At 44.3% G+C, this 21,720-nt stretch overlaps 1 protein-coding gene across 1 annotated transcript; it reads right to left on the bottom strand.

Moving 5' to 3' along the window:
* Window positions 1–314: 314 nt before the first annotated feature.
* LOC135394491 (G2/mitotic-specific cyclin-A-like) lies at window positions 315–21,340 on the bottom strand. The gene is made up of 8 exons (XM_064625253.1): window positions 20,923–21,340; window positions 19,777–20,029; window positions 15,622–15,755; window positions 12,932–13,155; window positions 10,131–10,335; window positions 6,236–6,349; window positions 5,065–5,198; window positions 315–860 (listed from the first exon to the last, which is right to left on the bottom strand). The coding sequence occupies exons 1-8, from the start codon at window positions 21,115–21,117 to the stop codon at window positions 812–814; spliced, it is 1,308 nt and encodes a 435-aa protein (XP_064481323.1). The 5' UTR covers window positions 21,118–21,340; the 3' UTR covers window positions 315–811.
* Window positions 21,341–21,720: the final 380 nt, after the last annotated feature.

Genomic DNA, 21,720 nt, shown 5'->3' with positions numbered 1-21,720 from the left:
TAGGCATAGTACTGCTTACGACATACTTGTCTGAAAACGACAGCTCGCGGCTTATCCGGTCTCAAATCTCCAGGAATTGCAAGGTGGTTTCTTCTAATAGGCACGTACGGCATATTACCCAATATGTGTGTACTAGTCAAAAGAAACAATCTTGCAACATCTGGAGATTGCACACTGTGCAGGAGATAAACTGTGAGCTGTCAATTTCAGACAAGTATGTCTCAAGCAGTACCCCCATCTAAATGAACAATTCAGATCCTTATTTCTCATCCCCTGACATTTATTGTGTGTGTATAATTATAGAGACCACAGCATAGAAAAAGTAGCATGTATTTTGTTCAATGCAATGTTTATGTACACAAATGTAAAATGAACACACACGAGTCCATACGACCTAAGCTAAGCGTAAAAATTTTATCACTTTCCCTGCTAAAGAGCCGCAGAAACCTGAAGCCACATTTGTTAGGCGAAGGAGTCAAGATACTCAAATGCAATCATAGCCAATGCTCACGATGCCACAATGCCCGTTCTTACTCTGTTGGAAACCACCTATGGCCATGGTAAAAATGACCTTCGGTCAATATACAGTTATCAAAGGCTCTACTAAAATGACACAGATAATCATCTGCAAGATTAGAGGTCACAAAGGCTTGTACAAAAACTTCGGTCAAAAGGGTGATAGGGATGACTTGAGTCTGATGCAGAGATGAATGACGAAGGATTGAGCTGTCCGTTCACTGTTATTTCGATGGTTTCCTGGTGGTACAAAGCAAGTCATCCTTTTGTTTGGGTGCAAGGTGAGGCCTTCAGGTTAAAACGGCAGAGTTGGTGCTGGCCTCAAATTTGCAACACAGTGGAACCTAGAGGAATAGAATTTGCAAGGTTTTGCAAGCATTCCAAGTAGCCAGCAGTATACATCAAGGCCAACTTGCATTAATGTTGAGGAGATTACTCAGTACAGTCCTCAACACTGCTGCCAAAGCTACTGAGGAAGGTCTTCAACGTTTGTGCAGACAGGCCATGAAGCACTCATATCAATAAGTATAACATTGTTTGGGACAATTTAAGTGTTTTTAGGCCACAAATATATAAATATAAAATACAAATATTTCACATGATCAACGAAACATGGAAAACTGTGCGAAGAATGGCTGCACAACACACTCAGGAGCACAACGATAGCCGTAGAAGCATTTGCTTCAATATGCTAGAAGGCCTTCTGCTATGTTCTTGACTATCTGCCCTAATTCCACCATTACGTAAGCACCACTGTGGTCTTCAGAATCTTAGGGAATTTATGCCATTGCAATCTATGCATCTCCCAAAATATTGTTTCCCCTTTGTGAAGCGGGAGTATCATACAAATAATTTATAGTTTTGAGAAGTGTTGCATCATGGGTAAGGCCCCAGGTTGTCCGCGATAGCGCAAAATTTCACGGAGTCCATCGCGGAATCCTTCGTTTGGCACAGAATTTCGCGGAATCCCTTATTTTGCTCGAAATTTCACAGCGTTTTGCAGATTGGGTCGAAGGACGCGATTGGCGCGTCGTGAACAGTTACTATACGACGTGCACCGTCGCAGGAGAACTATTGCATGCTCCCAACTGCTCCAAGGTACACGGACCCTTCGACATATTTTCTCGCATATTTTGCGCCATGGGATAATGTGCGCATCGCATATTTTTTAGTTTAGCACTAAAAATGACAAGAAAGCAAAAAATCTCGTAATATGCACACCCGCGTTTTCGTGCGCGGATATCTAGCTGGCACGCGCGTCTCAGCGACCGTGGCGATTACCTTTCGCAACGCCGTCAGTGCTGCTGAAGTTATATTGCGGTGATTTCGCTTGATTTGCGCGCACTTTCGAGTGATGGCCCGCTGACGTGATGGACGATACTGTCACTCGAACTATGAGACGCGGAAAGAAACACTGGACCCAGCCTTTCTTTCCGCACACAACATAAGTTTGCGAACATAGTGTGCTTTCAGTTCCCAAAGTGCGGACTAATGGTGTCTTCCAGCAGCGTCTCACCGTATTTCACTGGTATATGAGCAGTAGTGGGCCGCCGTTTTACCTCCCGACCGTCGGCGGTTGCGCGGTATTTGGGTGCTTCTATTTGCGCTCGCGCAAAGCAGTGATAACGTCAGTATCGGCCCTATCAAGAGCCTATATGACCCGCATACTAAAATTTTGCGTCGTTTGAATATCGTAATGAACGTTTTGCACACCCCTAAATTTGATTTTTAGGGAGAAAAAGTGCGCAAATTTTGCGAGTAAATACGATAACTGAGTTTTGGAACAGAATGAATGTGTTTGCCCCGAATTTAGAGTGTTTCGATCAAGTATTTGTCAATTTCTATAAACTTTGCAGATGCTGAAATATCTTTCAGCAGGTATAAAATGATTGTCGCTGACAACAGCATTCGCTGTCAGAGGAGATCACAAGGTATCATGTAATGCTGAAGTTTATAAAATACTTTTTGTACCCACATTATCCAAGAAAATAGTGTTTCCCGCTTCAAGCAGCCATTGACTCCTTGCCGCGTAAAATAGCAGTACAAGTCAGTGCCGCGGAATTTTGAATTTGCCGCAGCAGAAGACCAGCCTTAATCATGGCATGCGCAACCTGCCACTCGTCGGCAACATTGCTCCCTGATGGTCGATTTATAGTCTCCTCACCACATCCGCTGGCAGATGTCCTACACTGAGTTAGGATGCTCACGCTGTTGCTAGGAGAGAGATGCCAACCCTCATTGATGTCACTCTCAAAGAATTAGGATCTATAGAGATGGGTAGAAATCCAGCGAACCGGTAGAGATGTAGGAAGGGAGTTGCCTCAGGACAGAAGCCGCCGATATTTCGAACAGAGACTGTTCTTCTTCTGGGCAGAAGAAGAACAGTCTCTGTTCGAAATATCGGCGGCTTCTGTCCTGAGGCAACTCCCTTCCTAGGATCTATGGAGTTTCTCTTATGGAGCTTTCTTGTGACTTATTGATTTTTTGCTATAGTAGTTCCATTGTACCAAGGTGGCAGCGCTGTTGTACCATCTGACGTCATTCGTTTGTGAACAGGGAGAGGTCTATTGTTAGGGCCCTGTGTTTTAGGGTTTTATGTTTTTGAAAATCTGGTGTTATTTCGAAGGCCGCGAAACAGCGTAAAATCAGGCACTATCAGATGGAAAAGCAGATCTTCGAGTGGGAAAAAAATAACGAAATTCTCGCATTGTACGAGATGTGGAACATAGCATCATCTAGTGCCGGTATTAGTGGCTGAATTTGCATTTTTCAAAGTTAGTTTTCAGGTTTTTTTTCGGGTTTTACCCTAGAACAGAGCCCTACTTATTGTTAACCGAACTGGCAGGCACCATAATAAATTTGTTTATTAATAGTTCGCTAATAATCTAGACCAGAGTTTCTTAACCGGGATTCCGTGAGCCTTGTCCTGAGGTTCCGCGAACAGGGTATTGTTCAGTGCCCGCGAGTACCACTTGACAGCCTTCCAAGGCTCCCTCTCGGACAACCCTGTTATCGGACCATGAGGGCTTAATCGCATGCACGTCTAGCAAGCTAATGATGGGCGGGGTATTTGTTAAGATGGGCACATGACACACTATGAGTGACATATCACGCGAAGGGCATTGTGAGCGCTATCACGTGTCCTCCTAGACTAGTGTCCCACCTAGGACAAGGTTGCTGTGGCTGACGGTCATTGCAAAGAGCTGTCGTTTTCATCGGTTGGCTGAACCAGCAACCCAACCTGTCAGTTCATCTGCACAACACTTTTGCTTTTATCTTGTGTTTCGAAAGCATACAATACTTGGAAAGTCGGAGCTACTTCAGTGCCTACATGAACTTGGGATCAAGCATCAGTGGCAACACACGTTGCATTGCAGTATTGAGAAACAGTTGGATGAATCCGGCAAACCTCAATAGGCATCTTGCACCGAAACGATAAAAAAATAACGAACTTATTACACAATTAAATGATCAGTCAAACAAAATAAAAATTTGCTACTTGTACAACATCTAGTTTGCCTCACCCACTTCTATACAGTTGCCCCAGTGTAGTAGGTTCCTTGAGGTCGTGCGGGCACAACCATGGGTTCCCTCGAATAACATAAGTTGAGAACCACTGGTCTAGACCATTTCATCTACTTGAATTGATCTACAATGAATCTACATTGAAACTACTACACTTGGTCCCAGCCTGTTCCAATGCTACATAATACAGTAGAATCTCGATGATACGAATCTCACGGGGTCGCGGAAAAAATTTGTATCATCCTAAATTCGTATCAAACGAATTAAACCAAAATAAAAATTGAGGCAAGAAAATAGACAGTGACTGTTCATTTTCCGTCACTGTCAATGAAAGAGGTCGGTTGTAAAGCTTTTGTGTCTCCGTTTTTGGCCAATGCTGCCCAAATACGCGAGATGATTCAAAAGACAAGCACGTGCTTTTCACCCGCGAGTCGCGCGACAGTGGTATAAAGCGAGCTTCTCCTAAAGCACGCAGGCGTTAGGTGAAGCCGACCTGCGGAATGGTGACGCGTAATGTTGCCACAAGTTGTCCTGATATGTTCCCTCCACGTGTTCTGGGGTTCTGGTCGCTGTTTTCCGCCAGAGCAATGTCACACAGCTTCGGGGTTTATTGTTGCGAGGGGAGTAAAAAGGTCAAAACAGAGATAAGGTGGTAAGGTTCCGGGCCCGTTCAATCCCTTTGATCTTATCTCCACCACCACCACCAAAAGGAAAGTCATTGCTTGCATTGCGCTACATGATGTAAGGGAGTTTGTGGTGAGGATCGCCCTCCCTTTTTGGAAGACGCAGCAGCATGACTCGCGCGCTCTCGCGTCACGGTGGAACGACCTCTGTCGCATCCTCGTATCATTCGTAGAGGCAAGATAACGTGTTCGTATCATCCAAACTCTAATACATGTGAAGAATAGGCAATCCGGCCGGGACCGGAAAAGAATTCGTATCATCCCGAAATTCGTATAATCCGTGATCGTATCATCGAGATTCTACTGTATAGTCACTAACACTCTTAACTAACATACTTACTTTGAATGTCTGAACTTTTCCTGTGCTGCTTGTTGCTGCATGGTTGCAGCATTGCTGAATGAGCTGTATAGGCAGTGGATACACTCCCGGAAGTCAGACACCTGGTAGCCAGTATATCTCACCAGGTCATCACTCTGCAACAGTACACAAAAGTGTTCATGAATAGGGCCCTGTGTTTTCAGGTTTTATACCTTTGAAAATCGGGTGGAAAAGTAGATCTCCGGTTAAAAAAAAAAAAAAAGACTTCTCGCATTCTAGACAAACATGAGATGCAGAACAGCTGTGCTGAGTGTCCAATGCTTAGCATTCTCCAATGGCCAACTTTCACAAAAACAATCATGGTGCCATTTAACAAACAAGTGCCTAGGCTCATCAGTCCTCCATGGAAGACATGCATCCCCAGGTTCTTACCGTACATTCATACAGAGACCTTTCCACCTGCTTTTCATCTTTAGCACGAGAACAGCTAACACTACACTAATGCTGAACACAAATGCACTGGTTGGTTAAACACATCAGCTAGTACATTTTGGCAAGTAGTATTGATAAGCAGCCATTATGCTTCACGAACCTGTTATTTTAACCGCATGAAAAAAAAAAAAAAAAAAGTGAACTTGCAATTGAACTTCACTGTGATTATAAAAAGAGAATGCCTGCACATGAAGGTCCTGAGGAGTAGATATTCATAAAAAGGAGCTCCACTTTTATCAAACAAGGGTGGGTGATTGACATGCAATACTATGGCCATGTCTAACCTAACTATGACATCATTGGCACTGCCTTTGGCCCATATTTCATGGAAGTCATTACATTGAAATGTGGTCAATAGCAGTTTGCTCATTTCACACAGACCTATAGCACATGTACCCGTTTCCCATGTCAACGTAAGCAACAGGTATTGTATAACGGTGTACAAGACTTCGTTATATGGGGACTGTGACACACTATCTTGTGTTATCTACCAAACTCATGCGATAGACAGGCATGAAAGGAAGTCATGAAAATTCTGATTAGCATTACAGTGCCACAGACATCAATGTTTATGAAAACTTTATTGTTTTGTATTTGTATAGCAGTTATTGAATAATTTCAGACAATTAGCATGGATCATACTCCAGTTGGCTACACAGCTTATATCTACATAAACAATGCATGCATCTAGAGATCTTACCCAAGGGCAGCGGTTCAGAGTGTGGTTAGCGAGGCACAGTGCAGCTCCTGCAATTATGCTGGGTGGGTACTGCAAGTAGGGGTCTTCTTCCAAAAGGGACAGCTCACACAAGTACTGCATAGACAACATACATCTCCTATGCAATGAAAAGTAACCCATGAAACATGTGCACACCAAAATTTTACATTGATGCTTTTAACAGAAGCGTATACGAAGAGGGGAGTCAAGTCCTGTAGATCACAAACAAAATACAGAAACCGACAATGAAGATTTTTGTTTAAGTTTAATTTGTACAAGCTTTCACGTGGAGGTCCACGCTTCCTCAGGTACAAAGTGAAGTGGTGACACACATAAGTATATATAGTATAGACATATACACAACTAAATATACTGCTGTACAAAGAAAGGGAAGGGGAAGGAGATATGGTGCCACATGTCTGTGTACAATGAATAGCTGGGCAGACGGATAAGTGACCTCTAACCGTTTAAGAACAGTAAAAGGTGTTATTGTGAACAAAAATGCTCACCAACCCTGTTTTGCGGAAGGGGGGGTCAGGAGTATGGGAAACGAGTGGCCCAGAATGGACAAAGGGGAAGGTTACGGATTATCTAACGGAGTGCCAGACGATGACTGAAGCGAAGATTCAAGAATTGTGCACAAATAAATATAGATATACAACTATTAAATTTACATAAGCGGATATAACGAGCCAGGACTAAGATTCAGACCATTTGGTGTGAGACACTCGAATTGCAAAATTAAGTAGGACTCCCTATTCTTACGTCTGATGTCGGTGCGGAACCCAGATTTTAACAATATAATTTTCAAATCAGTTTCGAAATCGTGATAAGGTTGATTGAAATGAATGGAGAGTTGAGTTTGGCGGGCATTTAGGATATCAAATTTGTGGCCGTAAAATCTTTTTCTCATTGTGTTGGAGGTCTCACTGATGTATTGTGAATTGCACTTGCAGCAGAATATCAAGTAACAAATATTGGGTGAATTACAGTGGAGTGAATGACGAATTTTCAAACAGAAGTCACCCAAAGCGCTACGGGCAATGGTGGACGGCGCGATAAATTTACAGGTCTGGCACCGTGCACTACCACAGGGATAACAACCCGGCGAGCGCTTCATGATGCATGATGACGTGAGGATGTCGCACAAATTTTTGGATCTATGGAATGCTACTAATGGGGAGTCTGAAAAACTTCCTTTAATTGCTCGTCAGCATGCAATATATTGAGGTGGCGTCTAAGAATGGAATTGGTATTGACAAGTGATTTATGATATGTAGTGGATAAAACTACATTACTTAAGTCTTATTTGCGTTTCGGGGTGAATAAGGACTCCCTGGATAGGCTAGATGATGCTTTTATGAAAATTAGTAGTCTGGAGAAAAATTACTTTGTAGCGTAGCTAAATTACAGTTTCTGTTAAAAAAAGCGACTGAATATTGAAGTTATCCGCCACAAATAGTAACTAGTTAAGGCGCAGTTAGAAGCAGCGTTGGGATCCGAGACATCCTGAATCCCAGCTGTTATTTATGTCCTGAAATCACAGGGGTCTCAGGACTCTAGGGGAATACTGCAAACCTGCTGATGCAGAACTGTGGCATACGTACAAATTATTAAACTTTTAGTACTGGCTTGAATGGTCCATAACTTTGTCTCCTTAGCTCAAGCACTCTAACAGCGCACACTTATATTCCCTTCCGTGTGCGGTGCCGACGAGCTGAGTTTTGGACGTGCGACACACGCTCTGGAGCGCTATGCATTGCCCTACTCTTTTGAGTGCTATATCAACAGCGTTAACCAACTCCATGGCCCAGTGCTAGTGAACAGCAGAAAGAAGAAAGGCTCGCAGCGTGGCTGGTGATCGAAGGGGGCCAGTTCAATTTGTACGATGAGCAGAGAAACGAAGCACACAGATTTCCTGCTAGTGGCAGTTGGTTCAACCACTGTGCGGTTCCACTTCTTGAGTGCCGAAGATGCTAAGCGCAGGAGGTGCGGCAAAAATATTGAAAACTGTTTAGGGCACACGCCACAGTCCTCAATGCTGCTGCAGATGTCACTGAGGGATTTCTTCAACATTTATGCGAGCAGCCCCTGGAACCTTTTTAGAAAAGGTCTGTTGTTGGTGTGCCAAGTGGTCGTAGTGCGGTGCAATAAGGCTGTTCTAAGCAAGAGTAATTACATACTGAATCCAAGATCCTTGATGGGCAGGAATGAGCGCTCACGCTCAGCCAGGATGGAAACGAAATAGAGGTCTTAGAGACAGTGTTTATAACAGACAAGGCCGTTTTAAGCGTAAAAACAACAGACGTCACACATCTCCTTCAACCCCCTCCACTGGCAAATAAAACATTATCTTAAACTAAACACTGTCCCACCTGTGTTGGCCCTGCAGCAAGGGCAATTTCGTAACGCAGGCTTCACCTCCTACATGGAAGCATCAGGTGAAGCCCACTTTCGGGTTGTGTCCTTTTATATTTGTGGAATAGCCGAATATTTGAAAAATAGAATATTTGATATCCGATTCGCGAATCGTATAGTTAGAGCGTTTGATATTCGATTCCAATACGGGAACTCTAACATTCGCACACCCCTACTGCATATAAAAGCCTCTTATCTGAGGAAAAGACAGAATAACGTAGTAATTCTTTTCCCTTGCTAGTTTTTCCATAAAAAGCATCACACATTAACAAGGAGCGGAAAGAATTAAGTCATGATGGGCACTTTGATTGACATATAGGAGCAGAGTACTGAGAATGATGATTGATGTTTTTTGGCACAATAACATCAGAGGTCATAAAGAGTACTGAGGAGACACACAGAGCACACAGGAAAAATGGCTGCTGTACAAAAGTTAGGTATGCAGGCTGTCTCAGTTTTATCTCATGCCTAGGGAAAGTCCCTAAATCCAGGGATTGAAAAATTACCTTGGATTCCCAAAAGTAGTTTCAAGTTACTCTGCAAATTGTCAAAAGCATGACTTATTCCAAGCTGTACGCTAGTGAAAAATTAATAGTGTTGCACAAAATTTGTGTCTAAGTTTGCACTACTGGATTGCAACAATGTCCCTTACACAACAGCTTAGCTGGGGTTCTATACAGAATACCATCTGTTAAAACTGAACTTGTCAAGCTCTTGGAAAAAGCCTTCCCCAGTCTCCTCCCTTCATCGTAGATCGATGAAAAATAAAATTCTACCTCCCTATCTATACTAGCCACCATATTTATCATGGGAAAATTATTTAGAGCAAGTACTACTATAAACCTGAATGTGTCAAGTGCTTTCCTTCCAGCTTTCAAATCACTCAGTTGCCAATGCCATATCGTGGCTTTTGAAAACAAAACAGTCACTGCATATGCGTGAATTGTCTCCGACACTGTTTTTGAGCATTTACAAAATATGTGCCTGCACAGCTTGATAGAGAGCAATAAAGTCACCTGGGAAACAGCAGCTGATAAACAAGTGTCACACGAAGCACCTTCAACGAAGAGTCCTTATGTGTACGGCTCCTTGAGTACCAGAGTGTTGAAAGAAAAAAAAAGTTGCTACTGCAGGGGTAGGTCCCAGTGTGGGGGTTGGTATGTCCCAGGCAGACTTCTGCCTCATAGCATAGCCTGTGGTCAGCGTGACACTGGAGACACTACCAACCAACACACACTGCACTCACTCACATTGTTGGTCCTTTTTAACATTGACCTTCAACGCAATATCTATGAAAAATAGCCCCCCTGCTGGTCCAAAACAAATATGTGATCATGTGTAAATTTTGCATTCTTCATACAGTTGACGTCGCAGTTCACAAAAAATTACAAATTTACTCAACTGCTCCCGTGAGCAAGCTTGAGTAAACAGCTTTTCAAGAACTGCAAAGGGATGTTACCTGTGCCAAGTGCTTGACTGTGTCAGGTGCCTTGCTGATGGTCGAAAATCGCAGAAGGAAGTAGTATGGCGTTGGGGCCGCCAGGTCAAAGGCCAGCACTTTTAGTACTAAATGTTCCATGCGAAGAACTTGCTTCTTGGTGTATGTGTCATCCGTTATGTACACAAACTCCGATACTTCTGGTGGGTAAATCTCCTCAAATTTGCTGAAAATGTAAATGAATCACTATTAGATAGCTTTCGAACAACAACAACAACTTTATTTCGAGATGATGAATGGGAAGTCTCACTAGGCTAGCTGTAGTGGCATTCAGAAGGTTTTGCAAGGAAAAAAAGAAAGCCTTTTAGCTGTCACAAAATGCACTCTGTGAGGACAAGCAAAGGCTAGTAATGCTGGAGAGTACTTTAGCTTTGAGAAAAATTGTTCACATGTCCAATAACGCTGTGTAGACACATGTTCATTTGCCATTGTGGAAGATATTTGAATTGTGATGGCTTAAGTCAAACGTGTAGCATCAGGGAAAACCTGTACAAACCCTTCTGAAAGGATATCTTGTCAATATGGCCCCATGACAGGGACTATATGAGGAGGAGGGGGCACGTCGCAAGAGTGAGTTACCCTCTTCCTCCAACTGAGCAGCTTAACCAAGGTTTCAGAAGTGCTAGAGAAATGCTATCACATTTAAAAGGAGTAGCGGTCATGCAAAGTATCAGCGCACAGAACTACTGCTGGCATGACAAAACAGCATACTGCTGGCTCCCTCCGAGCTTGTCCAGCACAAAGAATGCACCTTCACTACGCAACACACACTATCGCTGTACTCCACATTTTTAGCAACCACACCCTTCAACGACACAGATAGCTGCACTTAGTCACTGGCTTTCTGCGTTTGGTTGTGTCTGTGGACATTTGCCAAAGCAGACACCAGGACTTTGTATGAGGTGTCACAAGACAGTGGAGGAAACGTCAAGCGGGCCACAATGGACCTTTTTTCACAACTACTATGCGCTGCGACCACAGAGCGACAGACAAGGTTATCTCCGTATTCAATAAACGACACTAAACGGGGCCGACAGGAGCAGATGGGAGTGGGGTCCAGGACCAGTGGGGGCACCGCGCTAACTCGTCGGCTCCACTTCAAGACCGGATTTGGTCCTTTATGCTACCCACATAGGTTTGTTTTGGTGAGCGTCAAGTGTGGTCTGGTGGAGAGCTGCTAGGATAAGACGCGAATGTGAAAAAATCCATCAGTTTAGCTGTAATTTGCTGTGCTCTGCTGTGATCAAAGGATAAATCAAACATGCAAAAACTCTTATTCTATGATAGGATCAAGAAGGCACATACAGTACAATCCTGTTAATTCAAACTCAATGGGGAGCGAAGATTTGTTAGAATAAAGCAGAACTAAAGAGAGCTTCTCTGAATAAGGGTTTGATGCGTGGCAGCACATGTGAGACAGGTCATGGCTCGCTACACCTCACCACACGATTGCAGTCGCACGATTCCGGAAATATAAGAGGCTCATTCATTCCAAAATATTTATGTACAGGCAAGGATCAAGCCCTCAAGGTAGAAAATATCTTCGCCGAGTCATCGCTTAACACCGCCCAACCAAATCGTGAACCCTGCGAATGGTAATGTCTACTGTCATTCAGGCCTTTTTGTTGGCTGTGTTGTCAACAGGAAGGGTCTTGATGCCCTTAAAGGGTCTATCGCATCCGGTACAAGACAGATACAATAATGTTCGGCATGGTTTCACAGTCTATTTGGTCTTCCGAAAACAGCTTACTTGTTAAATAATCGAGTTTTAAAGATTCGCACTCCCTCTGCAGTTAAGTCAGAATGACGTAAGCCGGGCACACGAATGGGAGCACAGCGCAGGTGATTGTCTCAGAGGTCGTCCGCTTTGCGTTCGCACTGCAATATACTACCTGAAAAAACCTTGGCAAATATGCAGACTCTCGCATACCAGTGCGAGTGCTCACGTAACCGTGCTCCATGGAACACTGTTACGCTTCTTGATGTACAAACACGTAGGATGCTAACCAAAAATAGCATTCCACGAGCAGATCTCAGACTTCTGCGCGACCTGTCGCCCGCCGCACAGACCTCTCTGCTGCTCCCAGATTGGCCTTGTCTATGCCAAAGGTACGCTTACTGATTGGCCTTGTACAAGTGATGTTTACAGAGAGAATTCCAGAATGCTCTCAACATCCGTCATCTGGTCTTGTCATGCATTGCATCAAATTGCACAGAAACAACCCCACTAATTGGAGTCAGATTTTTGACGTTATTGTCGGTGATGAACAAGGAGTAAAATTGCACTGTAGTTTTCAGAATTGACTGTGACTGATGCAATAGTCCCTTTAAAAATCAGCTAGCCTTACTTGCTTTGCTTACCACGAGTAAGCGGCATTGTACCGAGCGTTCGCATACACCACTACGGTGATACCTTCGTCGTTGTCCTGCACAAGTATCGCTCCAACAGTAATAAGTACATGCAACCCTGACATGCCAGCCAGGCACTTCCAGGCCAATTCATAGTCTTGCCAGGCCCTGAATCTTGTTCCAATAAACCGTTGCACATATTCATGTGTTCGAATTTCTGGGCATTTTCCCTCGCTGAAATACACAGGACTTTGATGGGAATCGAGCATCACTTCAAATTATCCGGAAGTTCGAATTAACGGGATTGCACTGTATCAACTGCGCCAAGTAGAACTTTTGACTTGATCGGACAGGCACATATGTCGTACGTCCATCTAGCACAACCGATTTAGAGCGTGCATCAAGAGACTCACGCAGCCACGTAGAGTGCAGCTGTGCCAACTAGCTGTAACTTAGTTCGCACCACTGACATGGAGGAAAGGAACCTGTCGACGTAGGACACAGCCAGAAAGAGAGTTTCCGAGTGAAGCCTGTACTCCTCGGACACCTCGATGAGCCAGTCGACAAGGATGGTGCGCATGGATGTAGTAATGTCTGGCTGCTTCAGCATGTAGGTCGCTTTGGGCATCAGCTTTTTCTGCACAAACATTTCGGCTCATGAGAAATTTCATTCAGGAGGAGCATGAGAGCTGGAAAGTACATCTGCTCAAACACCAGCAGGGTCATTCCATGCAAAACGATCCCTGCTCATCTTCCACCATTGGCTGCTCCTAGGCACACATAGCCCGAAATAATTTCTGCTCTAATGTGTGACATATTAGTACTGTATGCCATCGAAGTGTGTGCCTATCGCGGAAACCACCATCCGTTTCAAAGACTGCTGCAAAGCTTCAGCAGCCACTAGAATGTTAGTTTATCCCCCATCTTATATTTTCGATATAGTCAGTTTACTTAGAACAATAAAATGTGGAAGCCCAAAACAATGATTTTTTTTTAGTTGTTTCAGTATTTTGTACAGGAGAATTCCAAAATGTTTATAAAGGTAGAATGCAATCTGGTGTAGACTCAAATATGGTACAATCTCCTTAAGTATGGTGGGAGACAGAAGACAATATGAATAGAGCCTGAAGTTTTTGGGAAATATTTTTCACAATTCGGGCGGTAAAGATCTGGGAAATCAACATGAGCTCTAAATTAATGCAAATTCAGGTGGAAAAACTTCTAGTATGCTAAAATCTGGGAGAAATCGGGCTCTATTACTCAAACAAACTGTACCTATTTGGTACAAACAGTGATGTAATTGCGTTTGCTGCCAAACAAGCTAGTGTGTATGTATTCCTACAGACGTTTCAGTGAGGGCAATTTGCCAAGTAAAAATCGGGTTTCACCCTAAAGAGGCCACCTACAATTTGGGGTGCAAATTCGGGGAAGAAACGGGCTTACAATTTAAACTTCAGGCTCTAAATATGAAGTGCACAGGACAAAACTCTTAACCAGCGACGATAGGTTTATTTCAGGGGTGTGCGAATACTCGAGTTCTCGAATTCCAATATCAATCACTCAAAGTATTCAATTCGGTTTTCTGCTGCAGCAAATCCAAAATTCTGCTGCACCAACTTGTAAATTCCGCAATTTTCCATGGCGAGCAGTCAGCAGCTGCTTGAAACGGAAACACTATTTTCTTGGATAATGTGGGAACAAAAAATATTTTATAAAATTACAGATTCAAAGCACTCTTGTGGCTCCGCATTACACACGTTATCTTGTGTTCTCTGATGCGGTCTGTTGCCTGCAATAATTTTATACCTGCTAAAGACCTTTCAGCATCTACAGAGTTTATAGGAACTTTATAGGAAGGACTTTACAATACATGCCCTGGGGAAGTTACATCTTTAGGGCACCCTTTTTTTGTTCCTGGGCTGTAGGCATTATGTAAGAGTTAACTTTTTGAAGGCAATCTCCCAGACATCAAATCAGAATCCCCCACTGCCACCGCTAAACTGCACACGGGAGGGACGCCGCCCCATCCTCTGGCGAAGTATGCACAATAAACTTGGGCCAACGTTATCGTAAGCTAAACTACAATGTCTGTTTGTCTGCGCGCAGCATGGACAATTTCGTAAAGCAGGCCTTCACCTCATGCAGAGAAGCGTAAGGTGAAGCCCACTTTCGGGAGATGTCGTTCTTGTTCAGGGAATAGTCGAATATTCAGAAAACCGAATATTAGATATTAGATTTGCGAATCAGATACAACCAGCGATTCGAATCGGAGAACTTGAATATTCGCACACCTCTATATTATAGGCCTCAAGTCAGCAAAAAGTGATGCAGTGGCGAACCAGGGAATAACACTACCCGTGGAATCTGATGCAGTCAAATCTCGATATAACGAAATGCTATACAACAAAATTCGCGGTACAGTGAAATAATTTCTATTACTTGCCGTAATTTGCTGCCATATTTCGTAAGCCGCAATACAACGAAATATTTGGTATTCGGCGAATAGTCGAATACCCGGAAACCCGAATATTGGGTATTCGATTCACGAATCGAATACCTAATAGCTAATCTGTAATCCCATCGAAGTATTCGATTCGAGAATCGAATGCTTCGAGTGATGACATTCAATTCTAATTAGAGAACTCTAACATCCGCACACCCCTAAAAATAGGGGATTCCGTATAAGTCTACGCCAAACGAAGGATTCCGCGTTTATTTCCGAATTCCGCGGAATCACCGAAAACCGAGGGCCCTAACTCTGAATTCCTTGTAACAAGCAGTAACCACATGCAAAACGCACAAGCGCACAGTGCAGTGAAATGCTGCCTGCAATAGCGTACTGGCGAGGCAGTCAAGGCTTTGCCAAGGCGCTCATGCAGGCTTCGGAGAACAGCATAGTTCAGTTCTAAATGCAAGAAGGGTGCGAGTACTGCACGGAGCAGCATAGGAGGTTCTTGCAAGTTGCAAGCCCAGTTGCACCAATACCAATAGATAGAACAGAGCAGGATAGTTCTAAACAAAAGCTGAAATGGGGTAATTCCGGCACAGGTTGGCGCAACGGCTGCCAGGTATTTGCACAAACAACCATAGTTGCTAAGGCTACCTCTTGCTCCTTGAGGTAGTTGTATATGTCCTGAGCGTACTCCGTGCCTGCAGCTGCTTCCCTTTCCTCAGTATAGCAAATAGGAGTTGTGGGCGCTTCCGCTGATAAAGAAGTATCCAGTAGCATTGGAGATTCTGGACAGAAAACACGCAAGAAAAACAACCCTTTGAAAACTTGCACCAGACGCAGTACTTTGCATGTATTGTAGAAAGGTAGAGAATCCGGCGAAGCGTTGTGGAAATGTTAAGGGAGGAGCTTGAGGATGAGAGCCGCCTATATTTCCAACACAGACCGTTCTTCTGGGCAGAGAACTGTCCGAAATATTGGGTGCTCTTGTCCCGAGGCTCCTCCCTTAAAGTAAAGTAATTTTTAACACCCTGTTTTCTTCCTATAAGACTTAAGTAGGCCAGTAAGATGCACCATGAGAAGTAATTCACCCCACAGAGCCATAATTATAGCATAAATTTAATTTAAAGGAGGCCGCAAGAAGCGACCGTGCGCAACGGCGGTGGAGAGCAGTAGCAGCCTGTGATCTGCCTGAGACCTCACGCTGACGCTACAGGGGCCACGCTCGCTATTCGGTCCAGAGAAATGTCTGCTACTCGGCTGTTCGGGTGCAGTGGCTAGAAGGAGAAGTGTGCCGGGTGCCATATACACGCCATGCGAGAGGGAAGCGCAAACCGCAATGACAAGTTCTGGCGTCGCAGAGGGCGCTGCAACCACTAGGAGAGTCGGGTCGGGTCGCGGGAAGCAGATGCTTACTTGTCCACTCAACGTGTGTCGTTTCGAGCATCTGTTTGTTCAATTTGTGTCTTTTTGGGCGCTTTTGTGTGTCACTTAGCGAAGTCTGGGTATCTAGTCTTCACGACATGGTCCATGCCACCGTGAGGACGAACATGAGTTCTTCCGATCACCGAAGGAAACTGCCCGCAGAGAAAAGTCAACGCACGACGCGTAACGTAAAGCGCGCGGAGAAAGGACTGGCAATTGCGTTGTGTGTGAATGGTAATTCGAGGAAGCGTATACCATGAGCATTCTTCGGCACATCATTGGCGACGAAAACGTTGAAATTCCGAGGGACAGGTCGCTGCTAACGGACGATACCGTTCCAGCCCTGTTTCCGAGCGCGCCGAAGTATTTCACGAAGAATGTGCATCCATCAAAACAAACCTGGATTCTGGCGTGCAGGTGCACAACTTCAACCGGTTGTGCATCAACAGTGATGGAAACGATTTTGCAATCTGTCAACGTATGGCACATGAAAGAATGGTGAATGACATGACGCATGAGAAAAAAATCAAATGGAATTCAGTGTCCAAAATTCCCTTTTTGCTGCACACAGACTTAGTCTGTACTGGTTACAAAACGGAAAAATTGCCGTATAAAAGCTGTATGCTTGATACAGAATTTGATAAGGGCTGGTTAGATTCCTGTTTGGAAATGTATACAGTGCGTATAATAAATCCTGTATGCGCCTTTATTCAGGTTTCTGAGAGGTATCCAAGAAAGTGAGTTCACCAGCTGCTTCGACGTCTACTATATCCTGGCCATGGACTGGCCAAGCTCATTCCAGTGCTGGAAGCAGCATTTACGTTATATTTTTCCACTCAGAAGCTCTACACCCGCAGTATCTGACTTTATGCAAGTCCTTGACCAATCTAAGGCTTGAACAAATTGGCAGTGACGTGCACCGCAATGAACTGATTAGACGTGTTCTTTAGATCTTTTTAGTCACACGACTGCATTCTCTTACAAAGCCTCTTTTTTTTCTTTCTCAAATTTTCTTGAATAAGGAGAATGTGTCAAAAAGAGAGCGACGCAAGCATTTGAAAATACGCTTCAACGGAAATCAAGGAGATGTTTTCGTTCAATCGTGCATGTATAAACCAGCTCGCTTATCCCCTCACTTATGTTCAACGAAAGTACGCTATTTTTGCTTGAAAACATGCCATTTGAAGATATTCGCTATGACGTTTCGGTAAAACAAATGTGTTCAGTACTGTACGATCATGACTATTTTTTCTTTGCTTAAAAATTGCGCGTGCTCGTGTTCTCGTAGTTATCGCTGCATAATTAAGAGGACATGAATCAAGTACCAACAAGATTCCTTTTCAAGCTAATGTGCAATCCTCGGGTTTAGTGCCGAACTCTGCAACTTTCCACGTAGGAGCCCTTCGGGAGGTAACTCCCCTACTGCGACCAGCGCCACCTGGACCTTTCATTGCAGTTTTGTGCGCTTATTTCCCGGCGCCCGGCACACTTCTTCTAGCCACTGTAGTTCGGGGTTCTGAAAAAGCATCGCTCCTGGCTCGGTCACGATTCGGCCACTCCTATCCCCGATTCTCCGGGGAAACTAGCAAAACTGGTTCACGGCGGCAAAGGGACAAGGCGCTGACCCCTTCAGCAAACCAGAACGAGTTGCCCCTGTAATGTCATCGGTGACGTAGCATCGTACTTCTCCTCCTCGTTATACCCGGAGTGGCGAGTTAAGGGTGAACGCAGGGAGCCATTTTTCTGAGAGTTTTTTTCTGAAAACAAATTGCACACATCGAAACCTTTCACGCTATTCGGTAAAATGACACACACAATTTCATCAGGCGTCTTAATCTGAAATTTTTTTGGATGGCCCTCTGGACTCCCTTAACATCTGCACCTATTGTCGGACTACTATCGGACAAAGTGCTTTTTGCGTGCTCATGTAAGCACACTACAATCACATGGAGTGACTAAAGTAATCTAGTTTTGAACTGAAGCAAACTCAAAACCTGGCTGCGAACTCCTTAGAACATAGTAACAGCACACAAGCTAGCTTGCGTAATTGCAACGACAGCAGCATCTCCCGAATTTGGGGGGTTCCAGATCAAGGACGAAATGGACGAGGAAACAGTCTTCGTCCATCTTATTCCGCTCTTCACTGTTTCCGTGTCCATTTTTCCCTCGTTCCGGAACTCCTAAAACTCGACGAGGTTCTGCCATAGTAAAAAATTCCTCGTTAGTGGGAGCTATTCACGATCTGATAAAACATACGTGTGAAAGCTGTGCTGGAAGGCGCTGTTCTCTCTACTGAAATCAAGGTTGACTACACTTTGTGACAAAGGGCAGCAACACAAAAACGACACCACAACTGCCTTGGGAGGCGTGGTGTCTGTGTTCTAACCCCGGTCTTTGTTGCTGCCCTTCGTCACCAAGCATAAACTACCCCGACTTATTCCTACCTTGTTGACTACACGCTGCCAGGCTGACAGAGGCTTTTGAAGAAGTCTGAGTAGTATTACCTCCTCCATAAACATGACATGAAGCCAAAATAGAGGTGTTTTAACAGCCCACATACTCATTGTGGCATGACAACTTAACCTAAAGTATGATCTCATTATCTTGACACAAGAATTAATACGTTTCCAGTATTCCCACAGCCGTGAAACATACATTGCATTCTCACGCTCCTGCAAGATGTCCAGAACATAGTCAAAGGATTGAAGTTACTGCATCAGACAAGGCGCTTTTCTGCCTGTGGTGGGAAACGTTTCGGAAAAGTAACTTGTCGAGCACGTGCATTGATGCTTGCGTTGTATATGAGAAGACATTGCAGGGTCATGGATGAGCCTTCCTTCTACCTGGGATGTAAGACAGCCAGTTTCCGGCCAGTACTTTCGCAAAAATTTATAACTCACAGGTATCACGACTGAATACATGGGGACTGTGCGATAGTGATCCATTCACAAACGTGACTTGGGACTCTTGAACGTTGAAGAACATAGGACCGAAAAGGAGGCTAATGAATACAATGGGTGTCGATCATGTCTTGCACATCTGGTTTACGCTACTCATCCCTATTGCAATGAGGGATAACTTCAGTGGTTTCGATGCAGCAATTCTGACTCCAGATAAGCAGAATTTGCGCTGCAGCTACGAAAAAGACCCAAAATCATGGGAGTTCAAGGACTGAAAACAGGGGTTTTCCAGACCTTAAAAACAGCATCTTATATTCCAGGGTATACAAGGGTTTCAAGCAAGGGTAACCATGCAAGAGCCACCTGTCCTATTATTAGTTGCACTCCTGATCAAGCACAAGTCTCATATGACATACCGCAGTGCAAAGGGGCGGAGCTTGATCCCGCTACCACTGCATTGAATGAAAAGCCAGACATATCTCACCAGCAGTGTCACAGTCCATGATTGCATCTGGAGAAGCAGGTGCAGGAACTTCATGTAATGGCTCCCTTGCCACTGCATCATGACTTGATGAAAGCCTCTTGGAGCGAGCTCCACGTGGCTGCAATGACACTGTTGGCTCTGTGTCATTCTCCTTGTCTGTGACATCCTCAAATACAGTGAATGCACCAGATGCGGCAGAGATTCGTTCTGCAGCAGATACCTGTCGTGTCACCCGCCTTGTGGGCTGTTGAAGCTGAAAATTTCAATTTCCAACACTTTAAAAAACCATCAAAGTGCAAGGGTAACATGTAATAACTAGCTTGCAAAGCAGTGGTACTGCAGTAACAACAGTATAAAATGCATATGTAAGAAATAGCAGAAATATATAACAAATACCTGAACCAACAAAATCAACTGTTCAACTACACAGTGCACCATGTGCTCAGGCTTTCTAGGAAGTATGTAGACATAGGTAACAGATACCCGTTTAGGGAGTTCTCCAGCATACCCCTCCCCACAAAAAGGGTAGAACAGACAAAAAAAGACAAAAGAGAAAAGCCCGAAAAGAGCATAATACTGCTGTCACCGCCCCATTATGAAATTCTAACCCATAAGAAATGAAAATCGTGCCCACTTGTGTTGCATTAATGAAGGTGTGGAGATAAACTCAAATATGTAAGTTTCGTAGGATTTCTTTCGGATTTGTCTTGCATTTATACTTGGGCAGGCGATACATGAGAAGTACTGGCAGGCCTGCTCAATGACAGAGCTCAAAGACCTTCCAACAATTAACGTGCGTCGGGTATTGTTTTGTTCCATCAATGTCGAGGCCGGTTCGTCGTACTCAGCGCCATGTGCTTCACCATGCCTCAAATACACGCACGAAACCACAAATCCCAACATCCTGCAACATCCTGTTAATTACAAAATTTAAGCGAGAAAACTCTACCAGCCACTACATTAGTTTCAACTTGCAGAAAACGCGCTTCCGACATGTCGAAGCTATTTTCCTTCACAGCAGAGTGCTGCAGACACTAGAGAAGGCTAACGGGCGTAATATAACCATTCAAATAATTTGAGTTCTGGTCAGGAAACACATTATTCGAGGCACCACTGCAGGTCGATCGTTAACAAAGGTATGAGTACCTGTTTTGTTTGCTCCTGCTTGGTCGTTCGTTTGGAACCCGGCACAACGCTAGTTTGCAGAGTCGCCAACGCAGCTCGTTTCGTCGTGGGTTGTTGGGCAAGAAGCCGCTCAACATTTTCGTTCCTCTTGAGGGCTAGAAGGGCCACTCGGTTTTCGTCCAAAATGTCAACGGCCATTTGCTGACGTCTCGCCATGTTGCAAGGGTCCCACACCGTGGCAGAGTAAAGTTGAAATGCAGGTTCACAAAGGCTGGGAGGAGAACTGCTAGTGGGACCACATGAGTTAAATGTGTTCCACGACTTCAGTTACTTGCATTCATTCTACAGAAGAGAATGCCCAACGCTTCCTTCGAGCAAGCGGATGACCCAAACGGCCAGCAGCTGAGGTGAAAAACGTTAAATTCCCCGCGACGGGCGTGCACAGCATGAATGAACCAATCAGGGAGGTAGCTCCAGTTCACGTGGTAATATGCGTCACGATACTGTTGGGTAGGATTGGTGGGCCGACTGTAATCAAATTGTCGGAGCGCAACTCGTTCGCTATCTTTTCGCGTGATAAAAGTTTTAGAATGCCAATCTAAAGAGATAGTGTACTATGTACTATCTTGAGAAATTGTAATCCCACATTGGGAGTAATTGTAGGGAAACGCCATTTACAGCACAGATGTGCGACATGAGTGTCTCGATGCTCGATGACGTGTTGTTGCAGAGGTCGTTTCAGATGTGTATAGTCAGTAACAGTCGCTAGTAAAAACACTGATTAACTACATGTTGTCTTCTCCACACGTGATCACAGCT

This window comes from Ornithodoros turicata, chromosome 5, assembly GCF_037126465.1.
Source record: "Ornithodoros turicata isolate Travis chromosome 5, ASM3712646v1, whole genome shotgun sequence".
NCBI classification, from domain to species: domain Eukaryota; kingdom Metazoa; phylum Arthropoda; class Arachnida; order Ixodida; family Argasidae; genus Ornithodoros; species Ornithodoros turicata.
Note: the sequence above shows the minus strand (reverse complement) of the source record. Positions and strands in the feature narration are given on the sequence as shown.

Excerpts from the sequence above, each read along its gene's own strand:
- LOC135394491 (XM_064625253.1), bottom strand. The coding sequence starts at position 21,117 with ATGGCGAGACGTCAGCAAATGGCCGTTGACATTTTGGACGAAAACCGA. Across the intron at positions 20,030-20,922 it reads AGCAGGAGCAAACAAAACAG|CTTCAACAGCCCACAAGGCG; the intron begins GTACTCATACCT and ends TGAAATTTTCAG. Across the intron at positions 6,350-10,130 it reads CAGTCAAGCACTTGGCACAG|TACTTGTGTGAGCTGTCCCT; the intron begins GTAACATCCCTT and ends TTGTCTATGCAG.